The sequence below is a fragment of the Macrobrachium rosenbergii genome, chromosome 44 (genome assembly GCF_040412425.1).
Source record: "Macrobrachium rosenbergii isolate ZJJX-2024 chromosome 44, ASM4041242v1, whole genome shotgun sequence".
Lineage (NCBI taxonomy): Eukaryota > Metazoa > Arthropoda > Malacostraca > Decapoda > Palaemonidae > Macrobrachium > Macrobrachium rosenbergii.
Window position 1 is genome coordinate 20,168,004 of NC_089784.1, and position 24,840 is coordinate 20,192,843.

General features: G+C 32.7%; 1 protein-coding gene across 2 annotated transcripts in view; it reads left to right on the forward strand.

The window, feature by feature from the left end:
• LOC136829387 (endothelin-converting enzyme homolog) overlaps nucleotides 1–24,840 on the forward strand; it is a 620,087-nt gene that overhangs the window by 583,243 nt on the left and 12,004 nt on the right. The window contains exons 7-16 of one of the 2 annotated variants that reach the window (XM_067087871.1): nucleotides 4,535–4,758; nucleotides 5,890–6,075; nucleotides 16,670–16,792; nucleotides 17,128–17,264; nucleotides 17,584–17,680; nucleotides 18,147–18,281; nucleotides 18,906–19,004; nucleotides 19,338–19,415; nucleotides 19,637–19,740; nucleotides 21,632–21,688. In XM_067087871.1, coding sequence (XP_066943972.1) covers nucleotides 4,535–4,758; nucleotides 5,890–6,075; nucleotides 16,670–16,792; nucleotides 17,128–17,264; nucleotides 17,584–17,680; nucleotides 18,147–18,281; nucleotides 18,906–19,004; nucleotides 19,338–19,415; nucleotides 19,637–19,740; nucleotides 21,632–21,688 — 1,240 coding nt within the window. The remainder of the gene's footprint in view (nucleotides 1–4,534; nucleotides 4,759–5,889; nucleotides 6,076–16,669; nucleotides 16,793–17,127; nucleotides 17,265–17,583; nucleotides 17,681–18,146; nucleotides 18,282–18,905; nucleotides 19,005–19,337; nucleotides 19,416–19,636; nucleotides 19,741–21,631; nucleotides 21,689–24,840) is intronic. The other variant, XM_067087872.1, reaches the window with a different exon arrangement.

Sequence of the window (24,840 nt, forward strand, 5' to 3'; positions counted from 1 at the left end):
ATAGTTGGAAAAGATATTGCGTACTTTGTAAACTAGTAATGATGAAACTTGTCCTTTTGTTATCAAGTTTTGGGGTCAGTAAGATTCCAGATTCTACGTAAGACCAACCTACTTTCATAATGATTTACACAGAGGCACTATTATCTCTCATGACCCCATTACTGTGAGGGGTTATTAAACATAAAAACTAAATTAATGTACAGCAGAGTATTTACTATTTTATCTATGGTGATGTCTACGGTTGATTAGCTTTTTCACGTATAGGCACGCACATTTGCATAGATAGAATTTTATTTTGCATTTCACAATACAAGTTAAGAACTTCCCCCAAAGAAAGCTTTCCTTCGAGGAAATGTCAACCTCATTACGGTAAACATTAATGGTCAGGGCATTTCAACTCCAAAACAGTTTTTCCGCCAGTTGTAATTTCAAGTGATTTGGGTTAATACCTCTTCTCGCAGGATTCAGAAATTCCGTTTCGTATTGCTTAACAGAGACTAAACTTCCGCCTTTTGTTTCTCATACAGAACGATTCACATTAATTTTATTAACTCTGAATTCCTTTTACAGCATTACTGCTCTAAGCTTTGTACGTTATGACCAAAATAGATAGCGGGATAAAAGATAAAAAATAAAAAAAAAAACAGTTGCTCCCGCCTGTGTAGAAAGTTTTCTGCTTGTAAATCTCCGGCACATTGTTAATGGAGGATCTCGGGAGCTGAGATTTTCCATAAATAATACAACTTTCTAAAAAGTCCTATAATGTACGACGAGACGGGCGTGCAGTAAGATTATATCATTTGGTATTTATAGCATGTAAAAAGCGTAGTGTTTTTAGGGATTCCGTAAACAGAATGAAAAATTAGCTTGTACTTTGAGAAATTCGATAAACACAAACAAAATTATTTTAGGCTCTCCTTACCTAAATGTTCACCGTTATATATTTTCACTTCTTGCTTCTTTATTTACTAAATTTATAACGTACTTTGCAACACAAATGGGAAAACGTGAAAATTTAAATCAACCGTGAGTTATCACATAACGCTTCGGCCTATCTCCCACATTCTCTCTCTCTCTCAAAACTAAACAGCTTGAATAGTGTGTGTGTGTGTGTGTGTGTATCTATTGTATACAGAAATTGTGTGCATTATATAACTCTAAGTGTACAAGGTGCCTGTCCTTTTGTAGGCATCCATTAAACTTAGCTCTTCCACGCTACATTTTCTGATTAATTCCCTTTCATGTGTAGTCTTTGAGGGTAAGGTTTGAAAACACACACACACACATATACACACACATACTGTATATATATGTGTGTGTGTGTTGAAATAATTAAGTAACATTTTCTCTATAAATGCACTTAATTAGGAATAACTGGCTCCCGAATGTAGACGGGGTAACTTATATGTCAGATATAAATGTATTTTGATCGTACATTGAATATGTACGATTCAAATCTAATTGATTTAAACATGTTTCACTTACACTGTGTGTACTGGTGGTTCTTTGCTGTTCAGTGCGTCCAGTCACGAAATGCAGAGCGCCAGAGAATTTTCTTGTACTTTGCACCATCACTTCATCTGCCCTCTGGCCACTTAGTTTATTTTTCTTACTTCACAGTTCACTTGATTATACAAATTATGCCACTTTCTTGTGATTTCCAATTCAGGAACTTCCAAAAACTCTTAAACATTTGCTTTTTTTTCCTTATCCATTTAATGACACATTCCTTAGTTCGGGGAATCTGACATACTGCCGTATTAAAAACATTGCTTAAACAGTATCCCACTTGTATTTTTCACTGGATGAAATCTCAAAGACAGCACCACTTAGCTACACGGGACAAATCTATTGACATAAGCAAATCCAAGCGTACACTGAAACACTTGTTAGACTAAAACAACCCGAGAGAGAGAGAGAGAGAGAGAGAGAGAGAGAGAGAGAGAGAGAGAGAGAGAGAGAGAGAGAGAGAGAGAGTCGAGGGTAATTCCGGTTTGAGTGCTCTCACTTCTGTTGGCATTATCTAGAGAGCTTTACCGATGGCAAATCTAGCTACAAAGTCTACATTGTGTACGATCAGTCTACGTAAACAAAAGGGCATATGTACTTCACCCTTCTACATGTAAATCTGTCCTATGATCAAATATGTTTGTCCCTGTGTGTGTGTGTGTGCGTGGCGAGGTTTAGAGGTTAATGTTCTCATCCAGTACTTGGCAAAAAAAAAAAAAAAAAAAAGGAGAGAGGAAAAAAAAGCGATAAAACTAATATTCTCTTAACAGACAGGACTGCAATCAATCAGAACATGTGCTAAGGGCAGATGTTCACGAAAATGATAAGAGGAACTTCCAGGCTTCAAAGATCACAATACTAAGTAGGTTTCACTGCGTGCTTGGCTGATGGAAACTAAAGAAAATTGGCTTGGGTAAAAATAGGACTTAATCAAGACACTACAATGGGATGGGTAAAAAAAAAATATCAACAAAAGATGTGAGCTTGGATAAAGGGAAGAAGATGAACAAGAAGCACGAGAAGTAAAAGAATGAGAGAAAGAACAAATCAAAATTAATATAGAAAAAATAATTTCAGCAAAAGTGGTGCGTAACAAGAACGACACAATTATAAGGGAATTGTTTTCAGAAGGCACTATTATTTGGAAGGCAAATAAGAGTTGTCTGACGATGATAAAAGGGGGAAGTTACTTGGCAAAAACAATTAAAAAAAATAGAAAACGAAACAGTGAGATGACTGAGTAAATAAAATACAGGACCAACTCTCAAAACGAACTGAAAATACTGAATGAAAATGCGACTAAAGAAGTATATGATAATTTTGCTAGCACACCTACGATAACAATGAACTAAAAGCAAATAGTTTACATATAAACACTCTAAGACAACTATATTTTCAATATTTTTACAACCGTGTGACAACCAGTGTTCAAAGGCAAAGTCGTCAATATTTATAAATATTTGTATTTTTTTTATTCTTTGAAAAAAGGGTAGAAGCGAGCGCTCGGTATGAATACATTGGTCGATACATATGCAAATAAAGAGACTGGTAATTTTGTTTACCTGTTTATGAAGTTTTAGAAGGATTAACAGAGCATACGTAGTGAAGGTATATAAGAGAAAAACGCATGACGCTGTCATGTGGCAGGGTGAAAATCAAACTCATGTAGTGCGAGAAAAATAAGAACCTTTGATTGTTTACAAACGCTGTTTGTGACGCTCTTCGCATTTTGTATAGGACAATAAAGAGTAATAACAAGGTAATAGGGTCAAGCCTTCCTAACAGTGTAAATATAATTATGTCTGCAGGGTTATGAGATGATGCCTCTATAATTTTGTCAACTGATGATTCAGTTAGAGAATATATATATATATAGAATGTTATATATATAAATATATATATATATATATATATATATATATATATATATATATATATATATATATATATATATATATATAATATATATATATACTGTATATATATATATACATATATATATACAGTATATACATATACACACGTATATATACATTATACACATACATATATACGCATATACACATATATAAATATATATATACATACATACATATATATATATATATATATTTATATATTTATATATATATATATATATACATATACCGTATATATAAATATATATTTATATATAATATATATATATGTATATATATTTATATATGTATATTTAATATATATAAATATATATAATATATACTGTATATATAAATAAATACATATATATATATAATATATATAATACATATATATAATATAAATATATATGGTATATATATAGTATATATAAATATATATATATATATATATATATATATATATATATATATATATATATATATATTTATATATATAAATATATATAGTATATATTTATACAAAAATATATAGTATATATATATATACAGTATACTGTATATATATATATATATATATATATATATATATATATATATATATATATATATATATATATATATATATATATATATATATATATATATATATATATATGAGAGCTTGCTCGTGTTTCCGAATATTTAATGTGAAAACACAAGAAAACTTTTCGGTTGTAGTTTAGAGTGGGTGAACCTCCACTTTCTAATCTAATGTTGCATAGGTGTGACAACAATAGCTGACGAAGTTAGAGATATTCAAGCAACTTCAGGAATCTGAAATTTTTCAATATTCGATTGTTTTGTACATTATTCCACAAACAGTTGATGATTTAGTTATTCTCTGTCCGTGTGGGGAACTGCATATATTGGTTTGTTGTAGAAAAAACGAATCTCGGCCTAAGCCACTTTCCAAAAGGAAAAATTAACAAAGCGCTCCTCTGTAGTTTCCAGGATGGTTTTACAATCCAGCAACAAGACATTAATGGCTCCCCTACTCCGACCTTCTAATATTTTTTTAATAAAAATGATTGTATACCTAAATTAATTTTCAGACGTTCTGAAAGCACTCACCTTTCTCTTTCCAGGTTTTACAGTCCATGAGAAAGACATGGCAGACTCTCCTATCTTCGACCTACTAACGGCAGAGCAGCTTGGCGTCTGGCCCATTCTCGTTGGACCGGATGACTGGAACGACGAACAGTACAACCTGGAACGCCTTCTGGCACAGCTGACCTTGTACCAAGTACACACGTTTCTAGACTCTTACATCACTCCTGATGAGAGGAATTCTAGCATGTACACCTTACAGGTAACAAACTTTGAACGTTTTTCATTTTCTAGACGCATCATGCTTTCAATGATTTCTGGTTGATATCCATACCCCGTGTGATCTCCTGAGGAAAGTAAGATTGAGATTAAAGGACGAACCAGAATTATATACTATTAATCTTTATATAAAAATATATTCGAATAAATTCATTAACATTCTAATTTGTTATTTATGTTAGTAATCATTAAGTTAATAGTCATTAACGTCTAATTGTAGAGTTTGTGTTCATTTTATACAGGCCAGTTCAAATAAAAACTTGAAGACTTGCATTTAGTATATTATAGACACATTCTAACTTGGATCCTATGATGTTAACTCGAAACAGATAATGAAGTAAGAACATGTAAAGAGAGTCAGAGTTTTGATACCCAAACATATACTATTCTGTCACAGCTAGTCTGGAGAATAATCGAGGAAGGGTTAATGGACGTCGAATTACAGTTTTTTATCATTTTTATTCGGAATCAAATGAGGAAAATTTTCCCAACTTTTGAGAATGAGACTCAAATTCCCTTTCCATTCCAGCTATTTCATCTCAGTCTTTTTGCCCTCAGAGATTATTACTGATTTGGGCATGGCTCCAGATGCACACTGTAATAATTGGTCTTCGTTGGTTTTACTCCAACGCAACTGATAAAAGGCCTGCAAACCCTTTTAATATTAACATAACTATTAAATATACCATTACTGCTTTGTTGCAAGGCAGTGCTGTCTAAAATGCATCTTTTCCATATTAGTGCAATCTTGTTGCAAATAGTGAATTTTTTATTTTAACGGTTTTCGAGTTGTGTTAGTAATTTTGTGCTTATACATGTACACATCCAAAACTAAAGATTGATTTCATTACAGTTTTTACTGTGTTCATCAAAGAAAAAGAAATACGCAAATAACTCAGATGAACCTTTTACATTACACAAGAAAGCTAGGTTCAGCAATGATTTGTTTTTACTGAAGATGTAAAAGACAGTCATTGGGTATAAACGGCTTAATTAACTATCACTAAAAGTAAAAAAACATAATCATACATACTCACATACTAATTCTCTAATATAACTCAAGAATCTTACACAACGTTCTTCTACATTGAATAACTCGCCCATTCTCTTGCAGTTTTACAAAGGATCACCTGCGTTAGCGAGAAATTACTACCTCAACACAAGCAACGAGGAATACGCTGGGTACTTATCGGCATACAGAGCACTCATGGAAGAAACTGTTACCTCGCTGGCCGGCGGACAGTCACCAAATACCTCACACATAGATGAACTTATTGCGTTCGAGACCAAGTTTGCGCTGGTGAGTACTCAAGAAGGATGGTTAAGATTCTTTCATCTATTATCTACCGTTAAAATTATCCAAGACTGTGATTATATATCTTATATATAAGAGTGAATGTTTGTATGTTTGTGCACTATAGAAATCCGAACCGCTTGACCGATCTAGACAAAATTTGGTATGTGGCCATCATTTGACCCAACTTACCAGAGTAGATTCCAAACCAGTACCCGCTTCCCCTCCCCCCATCCCCCGTACCTCTGTAACTTATGTGGTAAATAAACTCTCTATGGGTTTATCATACCCTATTCCATGTACTCGAGACCACAGAAATATATTATTGAAAATGCTTTTCAGTCACCACAGTAATACCTGGATTAAAAGAACAGACGGCACAGCAATATTTGGATAAAAGGGACAATTACCACAGTAATATCTGGATAAAAGGAGCAGCTCTTTCCTTTTTCTCTCCCCCTACACATAGACTGTCATTCAGAGTTTTCCCAGGGAATGCCAGGTTGGTCAGCTAGTATACGTGTAAATATATTATATATAATACATATATTATATATATTATTTATATATGTATATGTATGTATATATATATATATATATATATATATATATATATATATATATATATATATATATATATATATATATATATATATACAGTATATGCATATATATATTGAATCAAGTATAAAAATTCTCTGTAAGATTATCGAAACAGGGTTCAGAACCATGAAATAGGAAAAAAAATTTTTAATCTGTCTCTTAAATTCAAACAGTAGTGCCATTGCCAGCACGTAACCCAGTGATATAAACTGGAGTACGCGTCACTTTTGCCCTTCATACACTTTTGCATTTATGAATATCCGTGATAATACTTTTTAATGTCGGCAGTGCAGCTGCGCATCGCCTTCAAACCTCTGAGCAAACTGTAACCACCTCATCACAATTTATTCTTAATTTCTCCCATTATGCTGTTCTGTACCTATTACATTTGTAGATAAATATTTCCATAGCATCAGATATTTGTCAATTTCCCCTACATTCAACGACCACTTCACTCCGGAAAGAGAACTTTCCTAAAAAAATTTTGATGCATTACATCATTTGCTGCATTTTATTGTCTTCCTCTGTTCCTCAATTCAGTTAGCTTATACTTTTATCACGTTTTTCATCCAATTACGAAGGAGCTATCCCCACGTAGGGGGATAGTGCCGTCAGTGCACCTCATACGGTGCATTGTAGGCATTACTTAACGTTCTTAGCAGCATGCCTTCGGCCCCTAGCTGCAACCCCTTTCATTCTTTTTACTGTACCTCCTTCCATATTATCTTTCTTCCATCTTACTTTCCACCCTCTCCTGACAATTGATTCATAGTGCAACTGCGAGGTTTTCCACCTGTTGCACCTTTCATACCTTCTTACTGTCAATTTCCGTTTCAGCGCTGAATGACCTCATAGGTCCCGGTGCTTGGCCTTTGGCCTAAATTCTATATCCAGTTCAATTCAACAAAGGAACTATCAATTTGATCTGGTTTCTCCTTAACTTGGCATGAATTTTTTGTAGCTTCTTGTAAGGCTATTCCACTCTGAAAAATATTAAAGATAAATACTCATCAGCCATAATCATTTTCTCATTTAGGTGTAAAATCCCATAGGAAAAACTGAAAAACATATACATCTAGCATCCCTGTATCTCTTACTACCAAAATGTAAATCCGACCGTTGGACTTTGATATATTTTATATAAAAAAAAAAATATTTCCAAGAGCCCCATTCCTCCGCCTACCAAGGTATAAAATTGCTAAGGATAACCATAATGGTCACGACTTTGATCTGTCTGGTCTTATTTGTGGCGTCTCACGTGATACTCCTGTGGGCTGTATTTCTATTTCTCCTATTTAAATGGTATCCGGTTAATTGACATTCGAGAGTATATGGTGATGAATGTATATATATATATATATATATATATATATATATATATATATATATATATATATATATATATATATATATATATATATATATATATATATATATATATATATATATATATATGTATATATATATATATATATATATATATATATATATATATATATATATATATATATATATATATATATATATATATATATATATATATAGCTTTCAAATGACTTGAGAGAGAGAGATTAGAGAAACATTCAATTAGAATGGAAAGAGAGAATGAATATATATATATATATATATATAGGCCATATATATATATATATAGAGAGAGAGCCAGGCCAACGGCCAAGCACTGGGACCTACAAGGCCATTCAGAGCTGAAAGGGAAATAGACAGTAAGAAGGTTTGAAAGGTGTAACAGGAGGAAAACCTCGCATTTGCACCATGAAACAACTGTTAGGAGAAGGTGGATAGCAAGATGGAAGAAAATAATTATGAACGGAGGTACAGTAAAAGGAATGAAAGGGGTTGCAGCTAGGGACCGAAGGGACGCTGCAAAGAACCTTACGGGGATGGAAAGAGCAGCATTAAACCTCATTGCACGTATAGATAACATGCCACCCATTTCACATAATGTTTTTATTAACAGTATGCAATAATTATTATATAGCGCGCGGTGAGTTTTCAGATACGCCCGTCATTCCGACTCTTCATCAGAGCCTTAAGATGTGTCTCAGAAAATGAAGTCTTTGAAGAGGCCGCCGTCAAAGTTTTAGCTTTGGAGGTTGACTGGGTGAAAAACTAATTACTGTTAGAGAGCTCTTTTGGTTTACCCTAATTTTGTAAACTTTTACTTCGTTTTTTTTGTTTGTGTGGGGTGGTGGTGCCAGTTTAATGGTGCTTAATGTGGCCTTAAAAGAAGATCTCTCTCTCTCTCTCTCTCTCTCTCTCTCTCTCTCTCTCTCTCTCATTTCTATATCAATGATGCTTGGAATGATATACTTTTGGAGTTTCATTAAAACATCTGCTAACAATGACTTAACAGGCCTAGTAACAACGAAGACGGTGAAATGAAATCATAATTATAAAAGATGATTCACTGAATACTTACAGACATGTGTGCATGCATACATACTATATATATATATATATATATATATATATATATATATATATATATATGTGTGTGTGTGTGTGTGTGTGTGTGTATGTAAAATATATATATATATATATATATATATATATATATATATATATATATATATATATATATATATATATATATATGTATATATATAGACTAGAGAGAGAGAGAGAGAGAGAGAGAGAGAGGGGGGGCAACTTAGGCGACTATGAAGAATGTGATCAAAGGCTTAGGGATGTAATCCCGAGGGGAAAATTGTGTTCCTTCCCTGTAATATATTTATAAAGGTTTCCCTTTTTCCAAGATGATTTCATTTTTTTTTGGGGGGAGGCTCTTTTCTTTGGATCACAAAGCATATCCGAGCGTTATCAGATAGGTTATACAGAGAGGCATCTCTCTCTCTCTCTCTCTCTCTCTCTCTCTCTCTCTCTCACTTAGGAACCAGATCTTCACAAAAGACAAACAGAAACAATAGTCTCTTAATGGCCTGCTTTCATTTCACAAGGAAATGAACAATGGTATATGATATATAATCTGACAATAGCCTTGTTTTCCTCTTCCAAACCGTAAGTGGGAGACAAAGTAGGAATTTATTTCGCTGATAGATGCGAGTTCAGCACTCACGGTTTTCTTGGAACCGCCTAATGGATCTTTGTCGGGGGGGGAAAAAAGGAAATTCCGTAAGGGTAAGAGCTCCCCGGAGCAACGCTCCGACGGGCAATATCATGAAAATGCGATTTTTTTTCCCTCCCTTAGACGTTGCGCTTGCTACGTGTTGGTAAACAGATTGGTTTTTGTCGTGGTTTCTTAATCCTTCCATCATCGAGGTACATATTATTATTATTATTGTTATTATTATTATTATTATTATTATTATTATTATTATTATTATTATTATTATTAGCTACGTGTTGGTAAACTGCCTGGTTTTTGTCGTGGTTTCTTAATTCTTCCATCATCGAGGTACATATTATTATTATTATTATTATTATTATTATTATTATTATTATTATTATTATTAGCTACGTGTTGGTAAACTGCCTGGTTTTTGTCGTGGTTTTAATCATTCCATCATCGAGGTACATATTATTATTATTATTATTATTATTATTATTATTATTATTATTATTATTATTATTATTGATTATTATTAGCTACGTGTTGGTAAACAGATTGGTTTTTGTCGTGGTTTTTTAATCCTTCCATCACCGAGGTACATATTATTATTATTATTATTATTATTATTATTAATAGCTACGTGTTGGTAAACAGATTGGTTTTTGTCGTGGTTTTTTAGTCCTTCCATCATCGAGGTACATATTATTATTATCATTATTATTATTATTATTATTATTATTATTATTATTATTATTAATAATAATAATAGCTACGTGTTGGTAAACAGATTGGTTTTTGTCGTGGTTTTTTAATCCTTCCATCATCGCGGTACATTATTATTATTATTATTATTATTATTATTATTATTATTATTATTAGCTACGTGTTGGTAAACAGATAGGTTTTTGTCGTGGTTTTTAATCCTTCCATCATCGAGGTACACATTATTATTATTATTATTATTATTATTATTATTGGAGAATAATTCCTTATCCCGGTTAATGTTGCAATTTATTACATCGCTACGACTGCCAGATTATTTTTCTACGGCATTTGAGTATAAGTTTTAAGCTATTATTATTATTATTATTATTATTATTATTATTATTATTATTATTATTATTAAGGGAATGATACTGTCACCCTAAGCGAGACATTTCTGAACAATGAACATAGTATAAGGAGAACCACTGATCCATAAATAAAGTCCATATGCATGTTAGTAATATAATATCAAATCTCTCCATATGAATTATGATTTATTTCTGAACTGTGTTATACAGAACGCCACCTAACCATTTACTCATTCACTTTTAAAAGTACGATTTTTGTTCCTGACAGGATGCTTTTGAAATAGATAAAGCACAACCCAGATAATGAGAAAGATTAGTAAGTTTTTCAGGCTACATGAATTCCTCCTAGCGTTCTAAGCTTCAATAATAAATCATCGCCGATGGCATTCAGATACAAACGTGCTTTTTCTGAATGGCCTTCTTGATGTGTGTATGAAGTGGCTAATGTTGTGCTGTTTCTCTCTCTCTCTCTCTCTCTCTCTCTCTCTCTCTCTCTCTGGGCACTCCATGAGAGAGACGGAGAGAAAGAGTGTGCACTGTCCGTTTTTACATAGGCTATATAATTATCTTTAATTATACCACTTGAGCAAATACACAACTTTTGCTAAAAACTGTGATTAAAATACAAGACATTCACACAAATACGTGTATAGGGTATATATATATTATATACTGTATATATTGTATATATATAAAATATATAATATAATATATATATGTATACGTATATTTATAATATATATATATATATATATATATATATATATATATATATATATATATATACACGTATTTGTGTGACTGTCTTGTATTTTAATCATAGTTTTAGCAACTCTATAAGAACTGTGATGAAAATACAAGACAGTCTCACAAATTGTATATTTTATATATATATATATATATATATATATATAGTATATATATATTTATATTATAAATATACGTATAATATAATATATTATATATTTTATATATACACAATATATAACAGTATATAATATATATATACGCTATTTACGTATTTGTGTGAATGTCTTGTATTTTAATCAGAGTTTTTAGCAAAAAACATTTGCTCAACAGATATAATTAAAGATAATTATATAGCCTATGTAAAACTTCCAGTGCAACATTAGCTTTTCTCTACACTCTCTCAAGGAGTGCCAAGAGAGAGAGAAAAAAACAGCACAACAGGAAATCCCTTCGCTGAAAACTTATTAACATTAGCCACTCCATACACATATCAAGAATTATTCAAAATATATACGTTTGTATCTGAATGCCATCGGTGATGATTTATTATATATATATATATATATATATATATATATATATATATATATATATATATATATATATATATATATATATACTAAACTGCAAATATCGTTTAATGCTCAATTTACTGGTCGTCAAAGTACCTCTCTATCATTGTTTCTAAACCAGGAAACGGTTCTAATCCTGCAGGGAACGAAGCACTCATCAATTATAATTCCCCTTATGTGTAAGTTATTCCCAAGGTATAGGAAACTGGATATTAAGCCATATTTGTAGTTTAATATTTGCGAATATAAAAAAATCACGCGTGCATAAGCGACAAAAATTCGTATGTATGACTTGGTCCCGGGGTCCAAATGAGAACCGAAAGTGCAGTTTTTACGTACATTTACAAACACTCTACAATATTTACAACAGGGATGTGAGCACAAAGTCATAAATCTCTGAAAACATTTTCCAAGGCAGACTGACTCGCCCCCCCAAAAAAGCAAGAGGTCGGCGTAACTAAAATGCTTACAGTTCATCTCTAACCGTCGTTAACCGATTCAAACCACTTGCTCTGAAATGATACAGTGGCCCCAATCGATCACTTGCATCCTATAAACCCATAAAAATGGCAATAATAATACATACAATAATAATGATAATGGATACAATGATGATAATGATAATAATATTGATACTGAAGGGCCCCGAATTCAGAAATCACAAAATAACTCTCCAGCATATTATATATACAGAAACTTAAAGAACTAAGTAGAACTCATAAATTAATTATAATCCAACACTCATAAGGGTAGACTCAGGTCATATATATATATATATATATATATATATATATATATATATATATATATATATATATATATATATATATATATATATATATATATATATATATATATATATATATATATATATATATATATATATATATATATATATATATATATATATATATATATGCACCTCTATATATACAAAAAATATTTTCAGTCAATGAGATGCACGAGCGTTTAAAACGCGCCCCAATTTTAACAGGCCTAATATGGGAAAAGATTTTTTTTTAAATGGAGCTAACGCCCATTTACTGATCATAACACTACATAACCAATAATGTGCTGATTATAAAAACTTGGGCATTATTCAACTTTAAACCATCATTTCATTTTGGATTTGAAAATATTAGTTTCCTATGTTTTAATGTGTTCTTTGAATGTTGCTGACGGTCGTTTCGTTCTCAAATGACCCAACCAACCACACCTAACCTAACTTAGGGTACCAGGTCCTTACCCTTATGCATGATATTGAAAAAATTCCATAAACTCAACTTAATCTGAATGATAACTATCAACGGGGTTAAGGTCCTTGTATTTCACTTTGTGCATTTCCAAACTCAAAAATCCCGTTTTCCCACTGTGGTCCCCAGAATTGTAGGATATGAGGGGCTCATGATCTCTAAAAGTACTCATTTACCACTTAAACGAATGTCGAAAACGTTCAAAGCACACGTTAAAATACAGGAAAGTGAAACTTTCATGTCAAAAATGCAATAATGGTTTAAAGTGAATTCATACCTTTCATGTACAGGTGTCATGAAAATTGATACCTTTAAGTAAGTTATCATAGTAGGCTAAGCTGAAGCACTTACCTTAACACTAACAAACATCACCACTGATTACCATCACTAGTATTGGCCACCGTTAATAACACTAACCCCTGTCAATCATCCACTCTAAAGTTATCAATTGTCACCATTAATGTTATCAATCTCCACTGCTGACTACCAACTACCACCCTAATACAAAGCCTTCTTCACTGCTTCAAGCAGTACGCAGAATCACCTTGTTCACTTGTAAGCAAACAATGGCCGAGCAAGTGGTGACGTCATCAGGATTCATGGTAACGAAATACCGCTGAATATGTTTGGTTACTTATTTACATTTTTTATGTTTATTTTCTCATACATGTGAGAATTACGTTATACACTTTATTAAAGTCAACTGCCAGTAAACACAATCAACCCAGAACAATAAAGACACATATTCATTGACACACATACAGGTAATTAATTTAATTTTCATTTTATGATCATAACCCAGTGAATTTTTAGCAGAATTTATGAGATATAGGAAAAACGGAAAGAATCTATTTTTGTTGACAGTATATGTTAAAAATGAGGACACCGAAACTCTTTTTAATCATCTACACAGCCTTAAAAGTCATTACTGACCAAGTCATGAATAATGCTCCCGAAATTCACTGTCCGAATCAGGGGTGTTAGATGACACTGCTTGCCTATTATGCACTGAGTAACTATATATGCAATTTAGTACTGTAAGTACACCCTTATATTTTTAATTTATGATGTTTAATTGCTAATCGTTCCAAAGAAATATGGGAACCAATGAAAAAAAATACTTGTCAATAGACCAAGCCTTACCTGGAAAAAGCGTGCCTTATTTGCCTGAAAATATGGTATACATGCATACATACATACACATACATATACACACATACAGAGTACATATATATATATATATATATATATATATATATATATATATATATATATATATATATATATATATATATTTCTATATATATATATATACATACTGTATATCAGTAAATATATATATATATATATATATATATATATATATATATATATATATATATATATATATATATATATATATATATATATATATATATATATATATATATATATATATATATATATATATATATATATGCTGTATATCAGTAATGCTCCGTTTTCCTTAACAGAAGTTAATCAACAAAAAATAACACGGTGGTCAGTGTCTCATTAACATTCTAACTGCTGAACTGTAGATTATCTCATTTTCATGTTTTATGATATAAGTTGCAAAGCGATCGGTAGAATAACTGTCTCATTCATTAGAGGGATTGACATACCGGGGCGGGATTGACATACCGGGGCGGGGTGTTAAAAGAAAAATGAGCCAATCAGCTACTCTCTTTATTGATTTATTACGTTTGTTTTACTATCTGGTAATGAAGCGTATCTTAGGTCTATATTTTTTGCTGTTTTGTATTGATTTTTGATACTGTTTACCGTCCTCAAATTAAAACTCAAGGTCAACAGGTGCCCATACAACGTTTTGCTTTAGTTATCGTTTAAAAGTTCATTTTCCTTTGTAGTGAGCCCATTTTCTTTATTATCGATGATCTTTTTACAGCGTAAACTCAAGTACATCCGTTATCCCTGTCCTGTAGTCGTATTTTTCTTCAACTGATATGCGTTGTAAAGGATGCAATTCTCCATTAGATTTTAGTTCTAGCAGATATTTAGGTATTATTTTACTTATGGACATTAATTGCTTTCAACATAAAATATAGGTTTTTCTGTTGTATTATGATGTGATTTGAATGATTTTGAGGTTTATTTCATCGCAAATGAATACTTATCCTTCCCCGGCAAACGATATATGTATACAAAATTAATAAAATTATGACTTGTCAGAATATTGCATCCCCTCTCCATAGCTAATACGGCAAAACTGTAATCAGTAAACACAGTTTTGCCGTATTAGCTATGGAGAGAGGGCAGTATTCTGACAAGTCGTAATTTTATTAATTTTGTATTTATCATTTGCCGGGGAAGGATAAGTATTCACTTGCGATTGAAATAAACCTTAAAATCATTCAAATCACATCATAATACAACAGAAAAACCTATATTTTATGTTGAAAGCAATTAATGTCCATAAGTAAAATAATACCGATATTTATTTTTGAATAGTAATTGCTATTACGATTATTTTCTTTTCACATTTTCTATCATATAAACATTTGGTAGGTGCACAAAAGTATAAATCTCTGTATGGGTGCTTTTCATGATTTCCCAACACAAAATATTTATAAAACCTTCGTTACTCAGTCTTTTCTTTCATTATTATCTTGTATTCCTTATTTCATATCGTAAAACAGGAAAAGATGTTTATCAAAATCTTTAGCCAATACATATTCATTGGGGCAGTATTTGTTATACATCTAGAGGCTACTCTACATTGTCTTTTCCTTTTAATCTGTGTATTTTCTTAATCTTTTGGGGCAGAATTTACTAGATCATACTCGTATGACATTTATAAGGTGTATATTGTATGAGTTAGACAAGCCGAATATAGGAAGCCATTCATGTGATCCATACACTTCATAATAAGTTGGTTCCAGTTTAAGCTAGCCTTGACCAGAATAGTCAGTGCTTTCCGAGAGAGAGAGAGAGAGAGAGAGAGAGAGAGAGAGAGAGAGAGAGAGAGAGAGAGAGAGAGAGAGAGAGAGCAGTTACTAACAATTTAACTCATCGGCCGATATCTAAAGATATACGTGAGCAGAGCAAGGTAAGCTGAAAGAAGATATTGCAATGAGGGAACAACAAAATAAGAGAGAGAGAGAGAGAGAGAGAGAGAGAGAGAGAGAGAGAGAGAGAGAGAGAGAGAGAATATATCTTTTGACAAAGAGAGGAAACATATAATATAAATTAGTTTCTATCCCAAATTTTTTCTTTCAGATCTCAGATAGTAGAAGCTGCGGTTCACTAGGGGAATCGGGTAACATGACAGAAAACTTGTTGGAGGAAGAAGAGACCTCCGGCAGGATGACGGTGGCGCAGCTGGAGCAGATGGTACCTGAAGTAAGTTATTTTTTTAAAATCGAAGAATTACTGAAAGTGCTCCTTAGGTAAAGACTGACGGATTTTATTAATTTTGGGCACTCAAGTCAAGCATTGGAGCACTCTTGGCCATGGACTGATTGGGTAGCAAGCTGAAAGGAAAACAAAGGATATTAAGTACAAGGATCTCGCATTTTTTAATGTTAAATTCTTCCCATTCCTTTTCTAAAGAAAATTATAACAATTTACCAAATCGTTAGATTAGTTAACCTCTCTCTGACCTTCAGTTCTTCGTCCATCAACCTACCTATAATGCATTTGTAACAAAACACTGTACAGGTGTATTTCACCGGCAGATAGCTTGGGGTCGGATGCTGAGATACACACTAGAACAGTACGAGTTAGAATTAGACGTCGACTCACTGATCATTACTCTCCACTGTAACGCATATATACCGGACCTGGTCAAACTCCTCACTGCCACTCCGAAAAGGTGAGGCTTGAGTTCCTGAAGTCATGTATCTAGTGCTCTTGACTCATAAAGCCTTGTATTAGAAATTCTGTTAAATTTTCTTTTTTTCAACTTTAATTACATTAGAATGCAAGAACGAAGGTGCCCGGTTCAAAGTACAGTATATATATTTTGACATAAATCAAGTATTTAACATTTAATAAGTGGGACTTTTGTGTCTGTCTGTTTGTGTGTACATCATGAATATAATTTTAAAGTTGTTGCTCTACGCAAGGGATAAAGTACCTAAAAATCGTTGCTAACTACAAAATGCTGCTAACCTGTAATTTCTTTTACACAGGGTAATAGTGAACTACTTGCTTTGGAGATTTGTTTTACGCTACATGCCATATATTAGCAACTATTTTCAGCAGTTGTGGCAGCAGTTTAGAAGTGAGGTGAGTTCTATGAAATTATATTCATATAGGCGTTATTATATAATATTCGTGTCTTCTGCTGACTCAGGCTAATAGGTAGGCTTCAGAAGACTTGGCTCTTATCAGTAATTGTATTGTATACATTACTAGGCCTTGCCAGGAAACTGAAGAATCAACAGAGTATATTTCAAATTTTACGAAGCTGATTAATTTTGGAAGAAGAAATCCTAGATATAATGTATCCTGTTAAGCGCATCATGTCTAGATCCAAGGTAGTAACTTTTGCAAAAAGAGATAAAAAAAAAAACAAATTATGGCCTGTACACCTTATTTTCACACTGATGCACTTCATTCTTCCGCAGTGCTTAAACTGTAATTTGCAATTCTTCATTTGCAGTTTATGTTTATAAAAAGTTTTCTAATCCCGCTCTAAAATTTGCTTTATTTCAGTCTAGAACTAAACGATTCTCTTTATAAATCACTTCAGGTACCAGATCCCTTTGAAGAACGAACGTACATAAGTCGCTGGAAGGAATGTGCCGCACTTGTCAACGAAGGCTTTGGAGCAGCACTTGCCAGAATGTATGTTGAGCAACATTACGACCAGAAAATTTCAGGAGAGGTAAGTGAAATGATGTTTAGTAGCCACAAGATCTGTAAATTTTTGGCTGTTTTGATGAAAATAGTATGCCAATTAGAAAAGCAAGGTCACTGAATATCCACGGCTACGTAATACTAACTGATAAATGAAGCAGTAGGTTATAAAACTGTTAACATAGGATTTTCGAAGAACGTGGAATAAGAAACTATAACTGGATGAAGTTATAGAATTTTCTCTTTTCTTCTAGCTAATGTTACTGTAATTATTTACTTTATGATATTTATGTCTTCAAGACTACTGAATTGCCAAGAAAAAATCACCTTTAGTTGAGTGATCACTAAACAAATTGAAGTAAATATCTTTTTATGAAAATCATACCTTCCCAAACGGAATAGATAAGTTTCATTCATATCTAAAAGCAAGTTCTTCCAAATTCTTTAAAATTAAGGTAAAATTGTGAATGAAGGAGAGTAAGAATTGAGGAAATTTGTCATTAATCTCTTTCTGAGTGGACTGACGCTACTAGAATAGATAATGGAAATAACATAGAAGATTGAATCTTGCTGACAGTTGTGATTTTGAAATAAAACCGAGATTGCAGTGACATCAAAGATAGACAGTATTGCCCATTTTCTACTCTTGCAGATTGATAACATGGTCGAGGAGGTTCGAACAGCCTTCCATATAGTCATTGATCGACAGGACTGGTTGGAGCAGGAAATGAAACAAGTCTGTAGTGACAAGGTAATTTCTGATTTGGTCTTTCCAAGTGTTCTTCAGTGGCAAAATACTGCACTAGATCTTCCTCATAACAGTCTTTGGTACTATGTCATATATGCAAAAATTTTTGTTATTACAATTTTCCAAATGTTCCATAGTGACAAAATACTGAATACAGCAGCTGCTGGGTTTTTGGTATAATATGCAAAATTATGTGAGTGATTATTTATTTTCTCTAATCCTTAAGGCATCTTAATAAAGGCACCACAATAGTTCATTAAGCCTGATCTAATATTTAAAAAATACTCCAATATCTTGCTTATAGTACTAATGATGTTCGCTCGACTTCTGTTTCAGTTAGACATAATGGGTAAAAAGATAGGTTATCCAGAGTACATAGAATCGACAGAACTACTAGATGCTGAGTTTGAAGGGGTAAGCAATAATAATACTGTATTTGCTATATAATCAGTAATGCCGGAACCATAATGGTTCTACAAGAATTTTTCCATTTGAATATTGTACATAGTGCATGTAGAGTAAAAACATCCACTTTACATTACATACCCATTACAACCGGAAGTATATCTTTGAATCAGAAACTGTATTCACTATGGTTCGTTGACTATACAGTAAATCGTCCATTTCTCTTTCAGCTGGAAATTCTGGAGGACCATTTCCTCAATAACATATTGAGAATGAAGAAACACGAAGTCTGGAAGGAACTCCAGAAGCTCTCCCGGCCAGTCGACAAGAAGAGGTACACCTCTATTGGTAGCCGTCGCTATATATGAATACATTGCTGAATGTTTGTCACCTTGGGATTCTGTACTCAGACTTTTTGCATGACGGACAGACCCGCGATCTTAGGTTTTAGAAATATGTTTAGATTATGAATTCTTTCTTTGGCTTTCAATATACTTTCCTTTTGTCATTCATTAATGATATATTGAAAACGCAATGTGGTCTCAAAAATCCAAATACCTAAGAGGCAATTTTTATGCTTAGTTACAGTGATCTTCAGCAATATAGTATATAGGCCATTCTGTCTCTATGTCCTGAACGTATTTGATATCAGGTGAATATAATTTTCAATTCATTTCTCATGAAAAGATAAACCACTGAGGAACAAATGGAAGTGATTTGCTTATCTAAGTTTTTATCTTCACTAATCGTCAATTTAGCAAGATGGCCTGTAGGTAGATTTATATCTAAATAAGGATTTGTCACGAGATAACTTAATGGACGATTAACTAAGCGTTTCATGATAGAAATTATTTCTCAACAGAAAGTTATGCCAATATATCAAACCGTATATATCACACTTATACATACATACATACATTATGTATATACATTATGTATATATATACACAAACAAACACACACATGTATATACATGTATATATTTACATATATATACATATGTATTCATATATATATACACACACCTATATACACAATATATATATATATATATATATATATATATATATATATATATATATATATATATATATATATATATATATATATATATATATATATATATATGGTAGTTAAATGTAGTTATTTTGGCTAAATTCATAGCTCACTCTCACTCACTATCCTAGACTTTCATTCCGGAAAAATACGATAGCTCCCTGTTTGTTTACCATGAGGATGCTAAATTTAAGATTGCTCCAGTTACTATTAGACTTTGGAATATTGCTCCCACACTGAGTGTCTTTCTTTAGCTTCCTCCTAAATAGGGTTGAATGAAAAGCATTTAGTCGTTACTTCTCTTGGCTCTCTCTCTCTCTCTCTTCGCCACAAAGCGGTGTCTCTGTTACTTTTTACAGGTACTTTTTAAGAGTATTCCACTGGACAACAAAAATGAGTTCTCAGTCTCCTTCCAGACTGTTTTGTAGTACACGTCAAACCACCTGTTACCACATTTACTGTGTGGAACTCGGCAACCTTCGAATTTTGTGGATCAACGATAGTGCTTTCAAGATCCTGCTTCTATTGCTGCTTTTATTTAGCCCAGCTTTTGTCATTTTTCCTTCCTTCAAAGGCCAAGCTATTGCTTCCTCTCTTCTGATTTCTTTTCCTTATCTATCTCTCTATCTATCTATCTATCTATATCTATATCTATATGTATGTATATATATATATATATATATATATATATATATATATATATATATATATATATATATATATATATATATATATACATATATATATATATATATATATATATATATGCACATTAGTGAGTGAGTGTGTGTGAGTATGTGTGTGCGTGTGTTTCGACTATGTAAAAATATGAGAGAATATATATACACGTCATATATGATTCCCGTTGTAATCGTTATTAAAGGTGGATTTTAATAACTTTACCAATCCAAAACCTATTTATATTGCAATGGGCCCGAAGACTCAATTCATAAAGCATAAGAAAATTTGGATTTTATAGGCTATGTTGAAGGCTCAGTGTCACTGAAAAAAAAAAAAGGATACACAGTATTTGCACGAGTGGCTCTTCTAACTGCATGGCTTCGCCTTTACTGTCTTTAAAGTGTCCTTGGCATCTTATTAGGCTTTGATTTAAAGTTTTCTTTTGCTAATAGCTAACGACTCACCCACTCTCGGACTCTCTTTTCCAGAAGTGAGGATTATTATGGAGGAACAAGAACAACTTTCATAAACATATGGAACGGCATGTAAGACATTTTTCGTTACTTAGCTAGTTTTAAGTCTCACATTAAGTCTCACATTACGAGAGTATGAAGCACTGCAGAGGATGAACGTGTGTGAATGCATAATTACTCCCTTCTCTCCTCCTAATCCTCTTTTTTTTTTTAATTTTAGAATAGAAGATAACTACTTTCGTTTTGGTGGAGATATGCATTTTTGCGCTGGGGGTGGGGCGTTCAAGGTTTCTTTTAGCGTTTGATACAAATTCCGATTGGTGCTGTGTTAACATAATGTTCCATATTTCGAGATGGAGATGAGCCTGGTCTGAGGTGGCCTACAATTTCTTACAAATAACTTATGTGATGTAATTGATAAATATATAACTGAAATTTGAAAAACGTTCGGGTTCAGAGGCGGATGAAGCATTATGTATTCATTTTCGGAAACAGAAGTTTGACAAGATTAATTTCAACAGAAAGTAACTCAACAATATGGTATTTGATGGGAAAAATATATATTCATAGTTCATTAGTTTCCTGACATTTGGAAACTTAAAAGTTGTTTCACGGAAATTCTTTGAATGTTAAGTGAAAACAACGGTGAATCATAACTTTGCTGAAATGGCAAAGCAGCGCTGCTGTTTTGTGTTTACCTTTGTTTTAAGTCTTTCCTAAACATTGCGGATTATGGACAGTCTAAATGCAAGGCTAACATTAAGGAATAATGATAAACCAGACTGAAGAAATGAGAGATTTGTGGGTTATGTGCTAAAAACAATAGAGAAAGAAGTGGAAGTCGAGAGATCAATTGAATACTGGTGAATGGTAAAAGTGACTTCTTATAGCCTTTTTACAGTACCAAGTAAAAATAATAGCAAAATACTGATAAGCATTAAATCTTCTTAAATCTCCATTTCATGGTTTTGCTGATGATTCAACTTTTTATAATTTTCCACTTTCTTCTAACCCCAGCCGCTCACACACAAGTCTTTTATTAACTCTCCCTTGAGAACATTATCTTACTGATTATCTTGTAACTTGGCGAAAGGCATATTTTGTATCTGTTAGCTGATTACTATCCCAGCCCCTTCTGTTCATCATCATGAAAAGAAAATTTAACCATCCTCTTTTATCAATATTTTCTGCAGTACGGCTGCTTAAAATTTGTCATAGAGGGATCTCATAGGCTACGTTGACAAAATTTGCTTCTGATAGATTAGGCAGTTTTTCTGGATTTCTTGGTAATTTTCCAAATTTCTTGGTAATTATCTTCCATAATTCTTATTATTAAAACCACGCTAATCTAACGTTTTAGCTCTCTCTCTCTCTCTCTCTCTCTCTCTCTCTCTCTCTCTCTCTCTCTCTCTCTCTTCTCTCTCTCTATGTATGTGTGTATGTTGTGTATCTCTTTTACTCACGAGCATTAGAAACAGTCACACTGTAGATGAGGAAATTTGTGCATTGATTCTCTTGCTTGTTCTTTTACTTCCATACTAGACGGACAGTCGATACTTAACTATATGAGTGCAAACGCTCTAGCATTTTCCTTCAATAGTATACTAATAAAATGGTTAACGCAAACCTTTTACTTTACATTTATTTTTTTGAAGTACAAAGATAGTTTGCATGGCTATGGACTTTTTCATATTTACAAAGCGAATCCTGTATTTCTCCTTAATTAATTATTCTTATTTGCATGACTAGGAAAATTCCCACCACTCTCAAGCACCCAGCCGACACCTCCTCCCCCCCCAAAATTACTTGAAAATAGATGCATTTTATTAAATCTATGATTTATGCTAAGGTCTAGCTTTCACATATCCTTTGAAAAAAATGTCACTATCATGTAATGACTAAGCAATGTCTAATCAGCATTTGCAAATGGACACAGTTTTTACTTTGAAAATTAAGTAAATGTTAGAGAATAGGTTTTCCAACATGCTTGTACTCAGGCGGATTGTCATTTGCAAACAATTCGAAAACTTTTAATCTAATCCATTTTCTTTACACAGAGGTGAAGTGAAAAGCAAATCATTAATTAGTAACCAATTACCCTATTGGTTGGTATGTCAAACTATAAAGCAGCGTTAGACAAAACACCCAGTGGAAAATTGATTTAGTATAAATATTTACAGAGTTTACTGTGCAGTAGCAAACAAAAGACAGCGTTGAACCCAGCTGCAGTAGCTGGGTTATAGACAATAAACGTCTTCATAACAAATGAAAGAGCATACACCAGGATCAATTAAAGTGAAGTGTAAAATGTGGAAAACGGGAAGAGACACAGGATACGTGATAAACGTACGAGTGCCAAGACTGTGATGCAGTTTCGTGTATTTAGATTTCATCTAATTTTATTTGAACTGCATTTGACTGGAATATCCGTTATCAGGTTTTTATATAAATTAACAATAAAAAGAGGCAATAAGGTTGGGTACATCATCAAGATCATAAACGTTGCATTGCATTATATAATTTCTATAAGTATTTCTGTTAGGATTTTGTATATAGCTGTGTAGAACATCAAGATTAATCTTATATATAAAAGTTAATGTTTGTACGTTTGTGCACTATAGAAATCCAAACCGCTTGACCAATCTAGACAAAATTTGGCACTTGGCCAATATTTTACCCAACTTAGATAATAGAGTAGGTTTCAAACCCGTAACCCCGCCCCTTTCCCCTTCCCCCTGTTCCCCCTTTCCCTTCCCTGAAATGGGGTTGGTGTTCCCGTAGACTTAGTAACTAATGTGTTAAATAAACTCTATGGGTTTATCATACCTCATTTCATGTACAAGATACCATAGAAAAGTATCTAAGAGATAAGGGACCAACTGAGGAAAACGAAAATACTAAAGTCAGAGAAAATGTGGGGTTGCTCTCTCACCACAGTAATACCTGAATAAAATGGACAGACAGCACAGTAATACCTGAATAAAAGGGGAAAGTCACCATAGCAATACCTGGATAAAAGGAACAGTCACCATAGTAATACCTGGATAAAAGGGACGGTCACCACAGTAATACCTGGATAAAAGGAACGGTCACCATAGTAACATCTGGATAAAAGGGACGGTCACCATAGTAATACCTGGATAAAAGGGACAGTCACCATAGTAATACCTGGATAAAAGGGACAGTCATCACAGTAATACCTGGATAAAAGGGACAGCCACCTT